This window comes from Emydura macquarii, unplaced genomic scaffold, assembly GCF_026122565.2.
Source record: "Emydura macquarii macquarii isolate MOO-44397 ecotype Brisbane River unplaced genomic scaffold, CSIRO-AGI_Emac_v2 contig_2676, whole genome shotgun sequence".
Taxonomy (NCBI): domain Eukaryota; kingdom Metazoa; phylum Chordata; order Testudines; family Chelidae; genus Emydura; species Emydura macquarii.
In genome coordinates, this window is record NW_027132813.1 from 34,663,782 (window position 1) to 34,682,648 (window position 18,867).

Below are 18,867 nucleotides of genomic sequence, written 5' to 3' on the forward strand. Positions count from 1 at the left end.
TAGTACCATCCATCTTCCCTTTTAATCTCATTGTCTGGCTATGTCGAAAGACATACAGGAGACACTGCATGTGGATTAATTAGGCCTCCACTTCATGATAAACTGTGTGTGAGTACCTGGCAGATAAAAGTATACAGTGCTGGTAATGCCATGATCATTTCACTATATACCAGAGGGGCTTTCATCAGTCCTCCCCCTTTCCCATCCTGGTCTCCAGTCCACCTGCTGCTGGGACTTTTCCATCCCCTTTTCCCCTTCATCATGAAGGTTAAAGTGGGCTTTAAGAGGGGGAGTTGTCTTCCTGCCATGCCAGTCAGGAACCCCAAACCCTCCAGTTTCCAGTCTTTTAACAAAAACCTCCTTTGACTCCTTTACCAATCCATTTATCTGATCACTGTATCCCTTACATACAAAGTATCTGCTTCCAACCTATGCCTAAAACTTGCTCCCTTTCCCCTTCTGTTATTAAATGCCTGCTTTTCCCTCTGTGGGCTGTAATGGGGGGGCATTCCCTCCCTTTTCCCGCTTTCACCATCTTACTACCATATATGCTGCCATGAAGATGCAGAGCTTGAGTCCTTGCTGTTCCGCCTGATCCAGGTAAAAGGCTGCTTCTGCTTGGCATGTATCTATATATAACCTGCCCTCTCTTCCAGTCACCTGGGGCATGGGTTAGCATCCCCATGCTGACCTGCTCTGCGGCCCTGGCCTCTCTATCCTTTAAAAGAGGTACACACTTTCCTCCAGCCAGCCAGTCAACAGCCCTCCCACTTAATGTGGGGTGTGGGTTTTTCTTTGCCAAGCTATAGATCTTCTTGTCAGCCAGCTGTGGGCGGTTTACAAGCTTGGCATACAGATCATCCATGACATTCGTTTTGGCCTTCTTCACTGCCTGCTTTCATTTACACTCAGTGGATTCATTTGTTGTTTTTTTTTATGCTCTATTTTCTTGTTTTGGGCAGCTACCTGCACTTCAGCCCATCACCACTCCTCTCTTTCCCTTGGTTTTCCCCATCTGCATCAGCCATAAATCTCTTCCGCTGGTGCAGTCCATGTTCTTTTGAGGTAGTTCCACTCTTCAGACAATACCAAATTAGTTTCTAGATACTTATCTTGTACTGTTTGCACAAACTTCTCTGCTGTCCTTCCCTTTAACTTTTCAAAACTTTCATTTTATTTCTTTTGTAATTCCCTCCTTGTCCAACACTTAACCACAATCTTTGCCACAAGAGACTTGTGCTGCAGTGCTACTGGTATCACTGTGCAGTCCATAACTCTACTCCACTAAGACTTCCTCACCATAATCTTATTAATCTGGCTTTTGTTTCCACTACAGATGTACATGACCAAATGACTCACCTTCTTTTGGAACTATGGATTGGCTATCATCCATTGACTGGCAATACCTATGTCTAGTAATAGTTTTCCTTCCTCATTTCATAGTGCCTAGATTGAAATTTCCAAAGCACATTACATAACCCCTTCTGTTTTTTGCCTGTGTTTTCTATATCTCAAGTCACCTAGCATCTCCTCTCGTATTGCTGTGACTGCTAGTGCTTGAAAGTGTTGACAGAAACTCTGCTTCATTGCATCTTTCTTGAGGTGCACATGCTGATATAACGAAGAGAATGTGCTCCTTAACTTGGACTCATACGGCCATCAGTCGATCACTTACTCTAATAATTTCAATCATCATCTTTCTCAGCTCTCCTCTCACTACCACCCTGATTCCCTTACCTCCTTTTGTTACCATAGAAGAGTTTACAATCTAAGTCCAACTCCTTCACTATGTTCCCCCATCCATCATGTTTTTTGCAGGCACAGAACATCAGTTCCTCTCCTTATCATCAGATCAGCTATTCCCACACCTTTGCCAGTCAGATGGGATACATTCAGTGTTGCTATTTATTATATGGTATTTCTTTGGCTGTGCAGGTCATTGCTTTTCACTGACTCTTCATTCTAACTGGTAGTCCCCCTCTAGAGGACTTCTCAGATGCCAACTGCCAGAAATCCCCAGCTCAGACGCTGGGGCTTCCAGGCTTGAGGTGGGTGAACTTCTGATGCCCTCCCGCCATTAAACAGTAGCCCTTCCTAGCATCTACTACTGCCCTTTGGTAACTTCCCCGCAAAAAAACAACACTGCTTGCACCAACATAGTCACCTCATTCCCGAAACTATAATGTGTATTGGTTGTTATCACTGACATACACCACAGAGAGAGGGCCTTTCCCCAGTTGAAGTAAGTATATGCCCAAACTCTTCTCACCTTGTTGCGGTAGACCAGATGGATCACCAAGAGGTGGTACTGGTGTTGCTCCTGCCCTACACCAGGTGTCATTTAACCCATAGATGGGGATTTCAAATCAGTTTTCCTTCGCCTAGATAGGCTGCCACTCAGACTGAGTCCTACATGCCCTGAGAGATTTGATAATTTAGCAAAAGGCTCATTTTTATCCTAGCTTGATTTCATGCACCTAAAGACAATGTCCAGTTTTGACTGACATGCAAGTTTTTAACTTCATTATTTCATACTCTTGATCCTCATACTTTTAACTACAATGAACTTTCACTGTATTAGACAGAAGATCTCAGTCAGATATTAGTTTTTAATTTAAAAAATTTAAAATTTCATAAGGGAGAGCCAAGCTCAATCCAGCGTTATAGTATTGTCAAAAAGTTAATTCCAAGTCTGTTTGAAATGCACTGTTATTTGGATGGCCTCTTGTCCCCTCTAAGCAGATCTGCCTAAATAATTATAATTTTAAGTCATCAATATCCATAACAGAATGTTTGGATTTTCCACACCTTATTAGTACTTTGGAACTTCCTCCTCCCCTTTTAATGTTGATGGCTGTAATTAATCACCTTGATGCTGTGGAGACCAGAGGACGGTATACATTTATAACCATTTGTTAATAAGCTAACAATTGTTGCTTGACGTTCAGAAGCCTTTATTACAAATTATTAGTCCAGTTACAACCTTTCTGACTCTTATTTTTGCTGGGCATTATAAGGGGACCATTTCACTTTCATCAATCTATGGTTATTCAGAAATCCAGAAATAACAACTGAGCATCAACAAAAAGCAACACTTACAGCCTTTTCTAGCACAGCACGAGATGGAAAATCAGTTTCCAAAACTTCTTTCAAATTTTGTAATAGGGTGATTTCTGGATCCCTGCAAGCAGAAGGAAAGAGACTTCAACACATAGAACTGCGAAATGAAGATTTTAAACTAAAATTGTACTGATGAAGACACTTACCACAAGTGCATGTTGTTGTTCAGCTTAGTTCTCAAAGGATTTATCACTATAAAGTTATACATAGAGATTTATGACATTATTCACAGGAAGAGACTTCCCCCATATTCCAGCACTTACAACTAGGTTTTTTTAAAGGTATTTAGACAGGTAAAGATGAAGATAGGTGCCTATACATTTGAAATCCCACTAGGCACATAAATACATTTACAAATCTGGCCCCCCCCCCCCGTTATCAAATTTGAAAAACCATATAATGATAATTGCACTAAGTTTTGGGACATTGTCACCACTAAAGATATGATCTCCCTTCAAGACATGGCCAGGAGCAATAGAAAACTGAGGGAGAGACATTAGGGAATTTGCAGTGGATTATTTATGACAAACGAAAAAAATCAGGCAAAATAATCAGATGTGGTCAGATAATTATCCTTATGAATAATTCTCTACAGGATACAGGTGTTCGCCTGAACGGTGATTCTGCTGGAAAAGGACTAGAAAAAACTTGGGTTCCATGTTTCTCTCAGTAGCTTCCAGAACAATTTTGCTCAGTCAACACTTAAAATTTTATTAAGTGTTTTGTGTTTTTGTTATCCCTGCAAACTCAGCCTGGCATCTGACAGTCCAGCTGTTTTTCTTCCAGCTTGTGTATCCATCCCCATATACAATGTGGGCAAAGCTTGGAGAAATGTGACCCTGTATCTAGAATGTAATTAATTCTATTGACTGTGCAGTAGCTTACACGCAACCTAACTACTCTTCTATAGCTGCATGTTTTCGACAATGCCTACAGAAGTAAGAAGATGTCACTAGTTACTTTTATCATAACTATATTTTTAAAGTATTCTTCAATTTGTGATATCTAATTTATCAGACTCAAACACATTAACAGTGCACAACAGCATGAATTCACTCTTGTATCATTCTGTATAAGTCTATACAAGAGATACTGACATTTTTAACATTGCTTAAATATAAAGCAGAGCCTGAAACCACTACATTAAGTTTACCATAAAAGCCTGTGAGCAGTTACTGGTACAAATCACAACAGACCCAGCTACTAAGATTGAGAAGTGAATTTGTATATGAAATTCTGTATATGAAAGACCTTACCATGGTCTGCTCCAAGAAAGTAACATTCAGGGAGCGTAGTTGGATGTCTGGGATCGACCTCTAAGTTTATGGAAACATTGTTTCCTGCAATGAGAGAGAATGCATGTAAATGAAATAGTGAAAATGCTTATGTTTTTCAAATGAGTTATTTTTGAGCACACCTGTAGTTTCTGAACATTGTTACAGCTTTTAGACTGTTAAAGTAAACTATTTAGCTTAGAGTTCTGAACTGATGGTGCTCATGACTACAAATTTTAGTTCAGCATGAACAAGTTTTATCTAGGCAATGACTTAAAAGTCCTCTAATAACCACAAAAGGGGAAGGTGCCAGAGTCCGGGCTTCAGCCCGAGCCCAAATATTTACACTGCAGTTTTATAGCCCTGAAGCACAAGTCAATTGACACAGGCCAGTTGCAGGTGTTTTACACTGCAGCGAAGACATACCTTCCAGGATCACGGAAAGGCAGGGGAGAGGGCCCTATCAGACTGGAAGGAAGATAATCTGGCTGCACAAAAGGAGACTCTCTGCAGTCTCTGGGCTGTCAAGTAGGGGAAAGAGTGACCTGTCATTTCAGCCAGCAGCTCAACAGTTGCTTGCATAAAGCCAAAGTCTCAGACTTGGCACGGCCTACTTCTGTTTATTTCCTTATTTTGAAACTAGTTAATATCGCTCCAACTTTCAGGAACCTAGATTTGTTTTATTTTTGTTCTATTGTGACCTGTCTGACTTCTGGATGAAGTTCCTGGTGCTTGTGACTGAAGTTGAGCAACACTGCAGTATATAATTATACAAACGCTGAGTTAAAAATATGAGTCCTCAATCCAAAGGTAAATTTTTTTCTCTATTTTTGACCACAGACAATGGGAAGTGCCTACTTTTTGAATAACTAAGGTACTCTTTACTCTACATATTAAGGCTGTAGTTCCCTGTCTTCTGGTGAGTGCTTTAATCTTAATTCAGATATATTTTGTATTATGTCATAGTCTATTCCATGCCTTTTATCGTCTCTCCACCTTCTCTGTTTTTGTCCTTTTTACCCACATCTGTTATCCTCTTCCCCTCTTCCATAGCTGCATTTCTAGTTCTACTTTCATCCTTCCAAAGACAGTTTGATACTAAAAAAATATTTACAGTATAACCAAAAACATATTACAAAATGTAGTTTTCTGACACAGGTTTCTCATTACAATTAGCAGTGAATAAGTTTTTAAAAGTAAACTAATTTTTCTTCTATTCTATATTAGACATCCATTTTATACACATTCTATTTAAAAATCCTATATTCAAATTCTTATTATAGTTCTGAATTAATCAACACTTCTGTGTTTGTAATTTATAAATATTTATATCAGAACTTTGGTTTTATATTAAAAAATACATTCTCTCCCAAACAGATTCAATATTCTGCCTCAGCAGGTTAGTATTGTACATAATGAACAGGTATTAGTAATTTCTGGTTTTTTGAAGAGTAACCTTTGTTTTCCTATTCCTTGTTCTTTATTAAGTAAAACAAAACAATCAACTTCACTTCTGTTTAAAGAGAAAATATTTGATTCCTTCTTCTGTTTTCCTACCTATTGCAATTCTTCTCATTGTGGCACTCCGGGTGGGGTTTTCTGGCTCAAGTACCCAAGTCTTTTCATCAATTTCATCCATAGCATTCCAGAATTCCTTCAGTGATTCTAATGCTGCCAAGAACTGACTATAAACGTCTATTAAAGAGCTCTAAAAAAAGAAAAAAATTTAACAAGTTACATGGCACTCTACCAATAGCAATATAGAATGATTTTTTTTAAAAAAAAACTACAGCATTTCAAAGTTTTAAAGTCTAGCACACATCCAGCTGTAAAATATACTGTAGTATGCAAGGGTCAACATTTTTCTTGTTAATACTCAAAAAGCTTTTGATTTCTTAATGGACCACACAAATATTAACTACAGATAACTAATGTACTAAAATAGTACAGTTACATTTTCTAACCCATTTTTGTTATATTCTGATGTAATGTACAGCATTCTTGAAGTTGGAAGTCATTCTCAAAGCTAATATTAATTTCAGAAATCAATGTTAAAACTTGTATTTTTCATTACATATTCATAACAACTACATTCTAAGTAAGGAGTGAGTAAAATCCAGCATAATCTGCTGTTGATAATTTATGAGTTTGCCTTCTTGGCTCTCATTCAACAATTCCCATTACAAACTAAACTTTTCAAAAGATTTTATTCAGAGTCAAATAGTAGTCAGAATCTTTTGTAGATGGACTTAGTATAAAATGTATCTTGCTTCTCAACACACTGTGTGGCCAAGAAATTGCTCATTTCAATCTCAGAATGTGATTTCTAGAAGGAATTATATTAGTATGTTTTAGGACTCAATTTTCCACTCTGTATGTGTCTGTGAGAAAGGGAGTGCATTGGAGCTCTCTGATGCTTGGGTGCCTAGTCCTGAGGTAAATTAAAGTTGCAGGATTGGCATAGCAGTCTCACTTTTCGCTACTTAACAGACCCAAGAATTTAGCCCTCAATCCCTTAAATGAGAATGTCAGTGTTTAAATATTTAATTTCAAAAGATTTATAAAAAATTAAATTACAGGATCAAAGTTTGTAATTCTAGTTGATTTTAAGAGAATTACACCCTTAAACTCTTCCCATTAGTAAATTAAAATTACTATACAAATGCATTTTCAACACGCCTATTTTATACTTCATTGTTTCAGTCAAATAGATACTGCTATTGTAATTATGATCCTAGACAAAACTTTATAAAAATAAATTTGGCTATGAAAGAAACTATTTCTTCATAAGGATTTTATAATATTGATCAACAGTCCGTTAGAAAAAAAAATATTCATAGATTATTTAGTGAATTTTAATTAAATAATTTAAAAGAATGGCTCTTTCATTTCTAGTCTGCATATGATTTCAGACACAAAATGCAGATTTTTTTTAACATCTTGTAGTTCAAGAATTCTAATGAAGGTATTTATTATCTTGCCAAATTATATATAACACATACTAGATAAATGCAATAGCTGGTCTCTGTGTCTCCATTTTGTCTGACCCACTAAAAGGCAGGGAGGTAATAGAAAGAGGGAAAGAAGTGGGTAAGTCTGAGAACAGAAAATTGCAAAAGTACATGTGAGAAAGAATCAAGGCATGGATAAAAATTTTGGAGTAGTGATTGAGAGTAAGAGATGTACTTTGTCTATATTAAAAGAGGAAGCAAAGAAACCTAAAGGTGACTGGATATATGAAAAGGAAAAAAGAGTCAAAAGATGATAATGAGCTTGCAAGCCTAGGAAACAGGAAAAACAGTAGTCAAAGGAATTAGAAAGAGAATGTATTGGAGATGAATCAGTTGAAAAGATATAGGATATGTCTACACAGCAAAAAAAAACCCCACAGCTGACTCATGCCAGCAGACTTGAGCTTGTGGACCTTGGGCTGTGTGGTTGTTTCATTACTGTCTAGACTTCCAGGCTTGGGCTGTAGCCCAGGATCTATGACCCTGTGGGGTGGGAGGGTCCCAGGGCCTGGGCTCCAGTCCAAGACTGTAAATCTACACAGCAATGAAACAGCCCCACAGCCTGAGCCCATTCTTTGCTGTGTAGACATACCCATAGAGTTCAGTTTTAGAGACTTACTTCTCTTGGATACCCTGCTGCCATGTCAAATTTAGAGAGGCAGTAGCATGTGAGATTAAAGAGAGAAACAGTTTGGAGGTAGATTTGGGAGTCATCTGAATAGAGGTGGTAATTGAAACAACAGAAGTGGATGGGGGAAACAAGATAAGGAAGAGGAGTGAATGGAAAAAAGAACTTCAGTGATGCTAAATGGAGAACGAGGAACCATTATGTATTTTGGAAGACAATAATATGCCACGAGGGCCACATGATTTTAAATCTCACACGTCATTTTGGCCTAGGAAAAATTAAGTTCTTGGGGGTCTCACAGAAAAAATCAAATGAACAAAATGAATAATGATCACTATTTACAAAAGTATTCCTTTTATATAGAAAAAGGAATGTTATATAGAAAACATGTTTATTTTAGCCTTTACCATTTTTTCTTCTCTGTCAACTGGACAAAAGGAAGTAAATGATGATGGTTGCTGAATTTTTTTCTTGGAGCATGACATTTCATTGTTTTTTGTATCTTAGAAAATATTGTAAAAAGAAAAGGTATAACTTGAAAATAAAATGTCGGATTTTTTTCTACTGTTATTAAATTATATTAAAGTAGGAAAGCACTTAAGCAGAAAAGTGTGAATACTGCCAATCTCAAAATGTAACGCTTATTATCTTTAAAAGCATTTTGTTACTTTTATAATACCTGAAGTGATATAATAATGTCAGTCACTTAACCAGATCTTAGAGTAGAATATCTTCATCTTAAGTACTATTATTTCCAGTATTTTAATAATTTTCACACAGTCATGGAATGTGATCTTTTGTGCTCTGATGACACTTAAATTAATAGCATAATTTTCTGGTACTTGCAACAGTTGCTTTCCATTTTGATTTTTTTTACATTTTCCTACATCATCTCAAATAAATCCTCTAATAATCATTGTTATCTTTATCTTTGGGGAATTCAAACGATTTCAATAGAAAAAAGAAACATCAAGGGATTATAGCTCACTGATAAATTTTAAAATCCAATTAATTTTAATACTAATTGTAATTTTTCAATGATGTTCTTTAAAAAGGTAGTTAAATTCCCCCACCCCCTTTGGTTTTTTTTGGTTGGTTTTTTTTTTTTTTTTAAATGCTCTGTTCATTTGATCTTATTTGCATGCTTCATTGATGTTGCCAACTGGCTTTTTTTATATGCCTATCTGCGTCTATATCTATTTAAATCCATCATACTACTTTGTCATGCAACCATGAAAAATTTATCATTCCTTTATACTTCATTAACCAGTTTATTTTTTACCACTGTTCTTTTAAAACATTGCTATTGAAACTATTTTGGGCTGTGCCAACAACTTACTTTGCTCATGAAGTCAAATAATACAAACAAAGTATTTGCTTCTTGGTAACCTTTTGCAGAACTACAGTAGAATTCTGGTAAAATCTGTCATAAATGCACTTTAAAAGTAACAAGGCACTTAATCTTGTATATCACTGGTAGCCTACCTACTCACTATCAAAATTAAATTGATCAATCAAAACAAACTGGTTTCTCCATCCTCTGATTATTAGTTTTTCATTCCAACCATGCAAGATATACAAGGTAGACATACAAAAATATTTGCTTAAGTTAAATCTTTCAGAAACAGCTCACATTAAAAAATGAAATTGAGAATCTTTTGTTACAGAATATAACTTTCCATGTTATTTATAACTACAAGGAACTCCAACAAGATTACTAATAATTAGTACTGGTAAAGTTGTTAATTTGCTGAAGTTAGGTTTATTAAGGTTAACCATGCAACCTTAATTCGGCCCCCTTATACATATGCATTTTGATAGTTTTTAATTACATCATCACATATTATTTTTGCACAGGATCCCTGCCCTCATTCAGTGCATAAAATGGATGATGCTCACTGAATAATCAGTTCCACAATATTTCATTTTATCTTCATTGTTCAATGCATGGCCCCACCCAATACCTTATTTGCTGCACGACATTCAAACCTTGCTCTGACTACATAATTACTAAATTTTCCTCAGTGGTTTTCCTTTCATACTTATCACTACAGTATCTCAGTGCTTCACAAATATTACTGAATTTATCATCACAACACACCTATGAGAATAGGTGATATTACCATTTTACAGATGGAGAATGAAGGCAAAGAACAGTAATGTCAAAAATTGTTCACTAATTTGTATGGTTAAATTGAGAGGTCTATGGTATAGGATTTTTCAGCAAATTCAGCATTTTATAGCACTTTATTTTTTCAGCACACCGCTACCAATAACATCAGTTGCAGTTCTGAGTGCTCAGACTTCTGAAAATCAGATCCTGAACATCTCAAGATGGGCATTCAGAAAATGAGAAATACAATAAGTGACCACATATGAAAAGTTTGGTTTAAGTGACTTTCCCAGCACCACACAGAGGCTTTGGCAGAAAGAGGGATAATCCAATTCTCTAGGGTAGTACTTAACTGCCTTCACCATAAGCCCATTCCTTCTCTTTCTGCAATCTTTGTTTCATTCACTATACACCTTCCAACTTCTACAACAGATGAGGCATGGGTCCTACAGACAACAGCCTCCTTTATTACAAGGCCCTGATTTACTCCCAAACCACCATCCATCCAGTCCATTGAATAAGGCAGAGGTCCTGTGGAAGAAATAGTATGTGATCATGTAATTAAAGACTACCTTAACGCACATGTGCAAGGGGCCAAACTAAGGCTGTACAGACAACCTTAGTTCTGGCATTTCCAACCTTCTGAGTGCTTGACTTCACAGCCTTAATCTTTTTATGTAGTTGTCTGTATGTTTTTTAAAAAGCTAACTGAAAACCAGAACTTCCAGAACCAGAACTTCTAACCTGTGAAACTATAGTGACTCATAGACTCAGACTCTAAGGTCAGAAGGGACCATTATGATAATCTAGTCTGACCTACTGCACAACACAGGCCACAGAATCTCACCCACCCACTACTGTAATAGACCCTTACCTATGACTGAGTTATTAAAGTCCTCAAATCATGGTTTAAAGACTTCAAGGTACAGAGAATCCACCAGCAAGTGACCCGTGCCCCATTCTACAGAGGAAAGCCAAAACCCCCCAGTGCCTCTGTGAATCTGTCTGGGGTGGGGGGGAATTCCTTTCTGACCCCAAATATGGCAATCAGCTAAACCCTGAGCATGTGGGCAAGACTCATCAGCAAGACACCCGAAAATAATTCTCTATAGTAAATCAAAACCCACCCCATCTAACATCCCATCACAGGCCATTGGGCATATTTACCGGTAGTAGTCAAAGTTCAGTTAATTGCCAAATTAGGCAACATATAGTTCATCATCAGAGTTACAACCTTTAGATCCATAGCACAGACCTCTACCATTTGAGCTAACAGAGTGCCTCATAGTACTAATTTGTCACCCTCTGTGGGCCAGCTACTAGGATTTTGCCAGTGGCTTTCAGTGAGGCCTAGGTCTGGTCTCCACTCAAATTTATACCAGCATAGCTTTGTTGGTCAAAGATATGAAGAAAACCACACCCATAGCAACACAGTTATGCCAAAAAGTTAATACAATTGGGGGCAACAATCTAACACAAAAATGTTCAAATATTTATTCAGTGAAAGGAGGAACCCCAAAGGCAGTAGTGTGTAAAGGAGACTGGAAGTGATCATGAATAGCAAAATTTTGAGTTAATGCAACAAAAATGCCGGTGAAAATTTGGACTGTAGAAGCAAACATCTCTGCATCTCTTTCATTCCTGTGCACCTCTGAACTAGAAAGATATTGACAAAACACAGAGTTCCGAGAAGAAAAATAATTAGAGGAATGAGGGAGTGACTTATGAGGAAATGTTACAAGAGGTAAATAAATAAATGTAACTTCTTTAAACACAAAAGGTTTGTCTATACGAAGGTTTACTTACCCTTTTCAGATTACTTACCCTTTTCAATAATTGGTGTCCTTTGAGATGTGTGCCCCTATGGGTGCTCCACAATTCAGGTGCTTTTGCACCCATGAGCCTTTGATCAGAGATTTTTGGTAATAGTGCCCATTTAGCCCACACACACACTCTAGTCCTCCTCGTGCACCACACTAAGGTAACCTAGAGATGCATGGGTGAGCCACCCACATTTCTTTCTTTATTGCAAAGTACTGAGAGATGAAACTCAGGAGCAGAGAGTAAGGAAGGCAGGTAATGGAGAACCAAGAGGGACATGCATCTTGAACTTCAGTTACTGCACAAGGTGAGTAACCTCTCCTTCTTTGAGTAGGGTCCCTATGGGCACTCCACGTCAGGTGACTTCCAAGCGGCATCCCTTTATGGAGATGAGAGTTTTGTAGTCAAATCTAACACTGTAGACAAGACTGCATTGCCAACAATAGCATCTATTCTAGAATGACTAAGACATCCTTCAACAGAACCACAGAAGTAGACTGGGACCTTGCAGAATGGGCTAGAACCGTGGAAGGAGTTGAACGTTGGCCACATCATAACAAGACATAATGCATCTGCTTTTAAAATCTTTGGGATGAAATTGCAGATACTCCTGATGTCAGCAATTGACATGAACAGTCTAAGAGATTTTCTGAAATGCTTGGTTCTATCTAAATAGAAGACCTTAAATAGATGTCCTTCTCATATCCAAAGAACATAAGGCAGCTTCTTCATTAGACTGATGTGGCTTTGGAAAGAAAACGGAGCAGTGAATGTTTAATATGGAATTTAGAAGAAACTTTAGATAGAAACCCAGGATGTGGTTGTAATTAAACTTAATTCCCAAAGAATACTATGAAGGGAGGGTCTACCATCTGAGCCCACATTTCTCTTTGGGCAGGAGCAATGGCCACCAGGAAGGCAATCTTCACAGACAAGTGAAATAAAGAACAGATAGCCAGCAGTTCAAAGGGGTTTTCATAAGACAGTTAAACACCAAGTTCAAATACCATTCCAGGGTAAGTTCCTTAATCTGCATAAAGAGATGCATCAGTCCTTTGAGAAATCTTGCTGTTGTGAGGTGAGAAAAAACTGAAAAACCCTCCACAGATAAATGAAAGACTGTGATAGCTGCCAAGTGAACCTTAACAGAGCTCATAGTAAGACCTGAGTTTTTTAATTCCAATAGGTAGTTGAAGGCAGAGGATAAGGAAGAGTGAACAGGTGATCCTTGGACACACCAGTAGTGAAATCTCTTCCATTTCTGAAGATAAGTATTTTGCATAGAAGTTGTTCTGTAGTTTAATACCTGTTGTACAACATCAAACAGGAAGTCTCTGTCCCTGAGAACCATGACTCTAAGAATTCTCAGGTTGGCATGAAGAGTGTGGTCAGAAACCTATGAAAGCAGAAAGGAAATGAGTGGAAGCACTGGAGATGGACAAGGACTTGCCTGGGCCAAGTTGGTACAACTAAAGTGACTGTCTTTTTCTTGCTTGATCTTGATCAGCACTTTTAGGAGCAGTGGTGTCAGAGGATAGAGAAGACCTTTCATCCACAAAATGAGGAAGGCATCCCTTAAGGAATGAGGGTCCAGTTCCCGCACTTTGTTGATGATGGTGGCAAAGACATCTACTTCTGCGAACCTCCAGATTAGAAAAATACAATGGAAAAATTTTGAGTCCAGTTCCTACTTGTAATCTTAGGAGAAATCCCTGCTGAGATTGTCGGCTGTGGTGTTTTTATTTCTGGTATATAAGAGGCTGAAATCAGAATTTGGATTGTGTATGCATCACTTGCATAGTTTTATGGCTTCTGCACAAAGAAAAGGGGACCTGGCTTCCTATTAACTAGTAATATAAAATGTGCAGGCCACATTGTCTGTCACGGTTTTGATCAACTTGCCCCTGTTTGAGGAAGGGAGTGGATACAGGAGTTTCCGACTGCTCTCATATTGATGTGTAGAAGAGATTCTTGAGCAGACCACTTGCCCTGGGTGATGAGACCCTAGGTGCGCTCCCTGTCCCGTGAGATGTGTGTCCAATGTTGTACTGATAATGGGAGGATTCTGGGTGAACAGGACTCCTTTAGACTTTAGAAGGGTGCTACCAACCACCTGAGTGAGTTCAATACATGAGGGACTGATAGTAGCTTGTCTACATTGTGTTTCTTTGGGATAGAGACTGTTTCTAAGCCATCCTTCAAAGCTACACCTGGCACATTGAGTTACAAAAGTACATGCTGCCATATGACCTAGCAGTTAAAGACAATTTCTTACCCAAGTCAGGGGACTTATCTGAATCTTGGAAATGAAATGTGTTAGAGTTAAAGTTATTAATCTGTCCCCCAGAAGGTAAACTGTCTCAATGTTGAGCTGAAATCCTAATGCTTGAAGATTCCTTAATCAGTGGAAAAGAGACATTACCATCTGGACGACAGAGCTGCATTGTATGCCTATCTGTTCAGGACCCAAATGTCTTGGTAAGGGAAAATGAGTATTCTCAGACAGCACAAATGAGAAGCTGCTACCACCATGATCTTTAAGAATATTTTTGGTGCAGAGGTAAGACAGAAAGGGAGCACCTGATACTGAAAGTGATCCTGGACGACCATGAAGCAAAGAAACCCCTTGTGAGAGGTGCGAATTGTGACACGAAAGTATGTGTCCTGAAGGTCAAGGTCTGCACACTAATCCCTAGAATCTAATGATTGAATTGTACCTGTGAGAGTCAGCAAAGCTGTTTAGGAGCTGAGATTAAATATTAGTCTCCATTCTATTTTGGACCAGAAAATACTTGGAAGAATAGCCCTTCCTTTCTGTGCTGGACTGGAACAGGTTCTATGACCCCTATGCATAGAAGAGAGATGATTTTTTGTCTTAGCAAGTGTTCATGGGAAGGAGGGGAGAGGGATGGAAGTGTATTGAATGGATTAAACCCAATATTATGGCCCCCAAAACCCATTTATTGGATGTGATTTGCTACCATATTGGAGGAAATGGGAGAATCGGTCAAGGGCTCGGAACATACCCACAATAGCTATCTCCATCTCTTCCTTTTGGAGACGACAGCTGCTTATGGAAACAGTTTCGGTGGATAGTCTCTTCTTTTGATATTTAAGTTTCTTATTGCGTGGTTGAGTAGACCTACGCAGGAAGAGTATTGAACTGGACAAGCTCTCAGTATTGTGTACAACCTGCTAAATTTTCATGTATTTTCAGGAGTATAAATGCAGTGGGACCTGAGTGTGGTCCTAGAATCTTTTAAAGTGTGAAGAGATTTGTCTATGGAATCAGAGAAGAACTTCAGACCACCAAAAAAAAAAGTCCTGTATAGTATTTGGACTTCCCTAGGATAGCCAGACAGATGTAATCAAGATAGTTTATGCATAGCAGCAGAGATGGAGGAGGCTGCCATGTCAGTTGGGTATAGGGGACTTGTAGAGAGGTTCTTACCAAAAGATGACCTCACTGATTACGGTTTTGAACGGCTCCTGTTGTTTCACTAGGAAGTGATCAATAAAATTATTGAATTTATCATAATTGATGTAGTTGTATTTTGCTATCAGGGCTTGGTAATTAGTTATTTGAAGTTGTAGAGTTGCTGATGAGTAGCTCTTGTGTTCAAACAGGTTGAGATAGTTGTGGTACTCACATAGGATATCCACTTTGTCTGATGTTGTTTACCTTGCTCATTGACAGCTTCCACAACCAAAGAATTTGGTGGAGAGTGGGAGATGAAAATTCTGAATTTTTCTCTGGTATAAAATATTTTTTGTCTGCCCATTTTCAAGTAGGTGGCACAGTGGATGAGCTTGCCATGTGGTTTTGGCAGGATCTAGTATTGCTTCATTCACTGGGAAAGCCATTCTGCTGGAAGTTGATGTAGGTAAAACATCCAAAAATGTATGCTGGGACTCCTCCACCTCTTCTAGCAGAATCTGTAATATGTTTAATCAACTCCTGAAAGTGCTTAGTCATCAGCAAGAGAAGGTGGAGGCAGCATTATGGCCTCATCTGGTGAGAATGACAACATATTAGCTTGTGGTGTCACCTTCTTGTCTGCACAAGTTTCCTGGTCTTCCAAAGTCTCCTCCTAAGGCTGTTGAAGAGGGAGTGATGAGATGGGGGAGTGTCTCCATCAATGATTGCCACAGAAGGAACTGGGAGGCTTCAAGAACTGCTAGTTGTAGACAGTCTGCAGGTCCCAGTATAGCCACTGACGTGGATGATAAGGCAAAGGAGGGGGCATCCAATGCTGTTCATCCCAGTAAGGAGGTGCATGAGATTGTCTGTCCTTTGAGATTCCCTCTCAGGACAAAAAGATGGGAGAATATCTCTTGTGGTATTGTTAGGATCCCTATATAAAGATCTGGGAGTCTTGAGGAGCCATCCTCGACATACTCCAGAGATGGAGCAGACACCTGAGACAAAAGCAACTCTCTGTCCAGTGCAATTGGTATTGGAAAGTTAAGAGGTACCACAATTGTGTGACCCACAATTACTTGGTGCCCATTAACAAGGGGGATTTAATCTGACAAATCAAGTGTCTAGAACATCTAAATTTTTGTGGTAGCAACTGTAAGTGAGCCAAAATTGGTTGATGCTCCACAGAATCAGTCTCAGTACTGAGGGAACAATCTACTTTGGGTCCCTCTGGAAAATGGGGCAGGTTTAAAAGGCACTGGTAGTTGAGACAGGCCTGTTAGATGACTCCATTACTGAGGATATAGATAGCCTCTATTGTTGCAGATGTCTGGCTACTCAGATACCAGCACTGAGAAGTCTGAAGATGGCACAGGCTTCCATTAAATAATGTGTTTGGAGTCTCTGTTAGGTCTGTCATGCTTTAACAGTACCTGGGTCGGTTTTGGTACTGAGATATAAGTGGTACCCATGATGTTTTTGTGCTCCGCCGAGACGGAGGTCTTGTGGTTTGAGGTCTCAGTAGCGAGAAGAGAGCAGTCGGAGGAGGAAGTGCCCCACAAACTTACTTTATTTATGGCTTTATCACAACACTCAAGCTGCTAGAGGCATAAAATCAGTCTACACGGCTATCACAGCACTCAAGCGGTTAGAGGTACAAGTCAGGCACTTACCACAATCAAGAAGAGGGAGCCCATTTTCTTCCAGTAAGCGAGTTGCCCCAGGGAGTGGCCCTGCTTCATGCAGCACCATCCGTGCACACTACAGGCCTGCGGAGAGCTCCAGGGCAGGGCGGCACTTGGGGGGGTTTTAATATACTTCTTCCCCCCCTCTCTAGCAATAAGCTCATTGGTTATGTCTCAATCCACTTGGGGATTGGTTTTAACACTTGTTATTTTCTCTGTTGTTGGCAATTAGAGAGGGACCAATCCGCTATAAGCTGTGGTTACTTGTTTTCATCTTTAGCTGCTTTATTTCAAGCTCATATCTAGGTCATAGGCATGCACACAGGGTGTGCCGGGTGTGCCAAGGCACACCCTAATGCCGGGGAGTATAACGTTTTGGTCCGGTAGTGCTGCCGCCAAAAGACTGCAGGCATGCACAATTTATCGCGGACGGGAAGAGAAAGCAAGCTGCTGCCGAAATGGAAGGAGACGCGCTATGCTGCGGCGGAAAGGAAGGCACCGCACTCTGCTGCCAAAATCCCGTTCTTCGGGAGATTTCTCGGCAGTGGGTGGTACGCAGCGAGAATTCCGCCGGCAGGAAATTCAAATGTGGCCTGTCAGTGAAATTAACATCGATGCCTCTGACAAAGATTCCCTGGGTACACATCCTAATCAAATGTGCTGCTCACGCTAATGATCTAGGTCATGGTGCAGTTAACATATTTCCTGAGTTTATGCTCAGGTCATGAGGCACCTAGCTTTGCTCGGGAGGCCTACCTTTGCACATGGGGCCTAACTATTATTACTTATGCTAACTCAGGCCTAGTCTTGCCACTCACGCTACCCTCGCGTCACAGAATTCTTCCACTCCTTACAGTTTTGAAGAACTTCAAAGAGCTCCTGGTGCAGGAGCAGCTTGGAGCCTCCCCGGAAGTCCCTTTGGGACCTAAGATCTCAGGACCACATAGCCTCTGAAGTGACCAGGCTCTTTTTGATGAAGGCTCTCTACTACAACTAGAACTTTTCTTAGGAGGCTTGATGGTACCTCCTGCACTCTTCTCTGATGAGGCTCTTAGGAGACCAAGAAGCAGAGGTCAAACAGGAAACACAGAGGGCTCAGAGATTGAGGTCCTAGGGAGCAGAGGGGATTCCCTGGGTCCTGAGCTGAGGCTGGTCACAGAGCCTACTCCATCATCAGGAGCCTAAACTTGATTTCTGTTTTTTCTCAATCTGCTTTTAAAAGAGGCACAGATCGTGGAGTTATATCCCAGCTTGCTGGGAATTAACTGTTTATGTAGACAAGCCAGAGTACATGTTAAAGAAATTCTTAGCAGTCTAACATATGTGAATGGTTCAAAACACAAGGAAAGAAGAACTGTGTATATGATATGATGAGGTAAAAATAGAAATAGGGGAAATTTGTCCAGGGTGACTTCCTGGGGAAGAACCTTACATTTGGGATTACACATCTAAAACACACTGGCAATATCATAACTCCACTGAAGACAATGGAGAAACTCACATGGACTTCAGTGGGGCCAGGTTTTCACCCTATGAGTTCAGTGGCAACTGAAAAGCATGACTACTTTTCTCTTATACACTCAAATAGTAGTGCTAAAGTATTAAAGCATTAATCTACCTACTTTCTCTGTTCCTTTACTACCTCTAGAAGTAGTAGAGCTATTTATCTTTCTTTTTCTCTGTATTTCACAGCTCATTGGTTTTAGTATAGTATTAGTAGATCTGTAGAATTGTATGGCTGATCTTCCTTTCACTATGTTTCATTAAAATAAGGGAGTGGCTGTATCCACATGC

General features: G+C 39.4%; 1 protein-coding gene across 2 annotated transcripts in view; it reads right to left on the reverse strand.

Annotated features, from left to right (window-relative positions):
* The window catches only part of FANCL (FA complementation group L), a 53,509-nt gene that overhangs the window by 4,775 nt on the left and 29,867 nt on the right, over positions 1-18,867 (reverse strand). For both annotated transcript variants that reach the window (XM_067565187.1, XM_067565188.1), the window contains exons 8-11: positions 5,952-6,102; positions 4,377-4,460; positions 3,267-3,312; positions 3,100-3,181 (exon numbers count right to left, since the gene is read on the reverse strand). In XM_067565187.1, the coding sequence (XP_067421288.1) occupies positions 3,100-3,181; positions 3,267-3,312; positions 4,377-4,460; positions 5,952-6,102 (363 nt within the window). The remainder of the gene's footprint in view (positions 1-3,099; positions 3,182-3,266; positions 3,313-4,376; positions 4,461-5,951; positions 6,103-18,867) is intronic.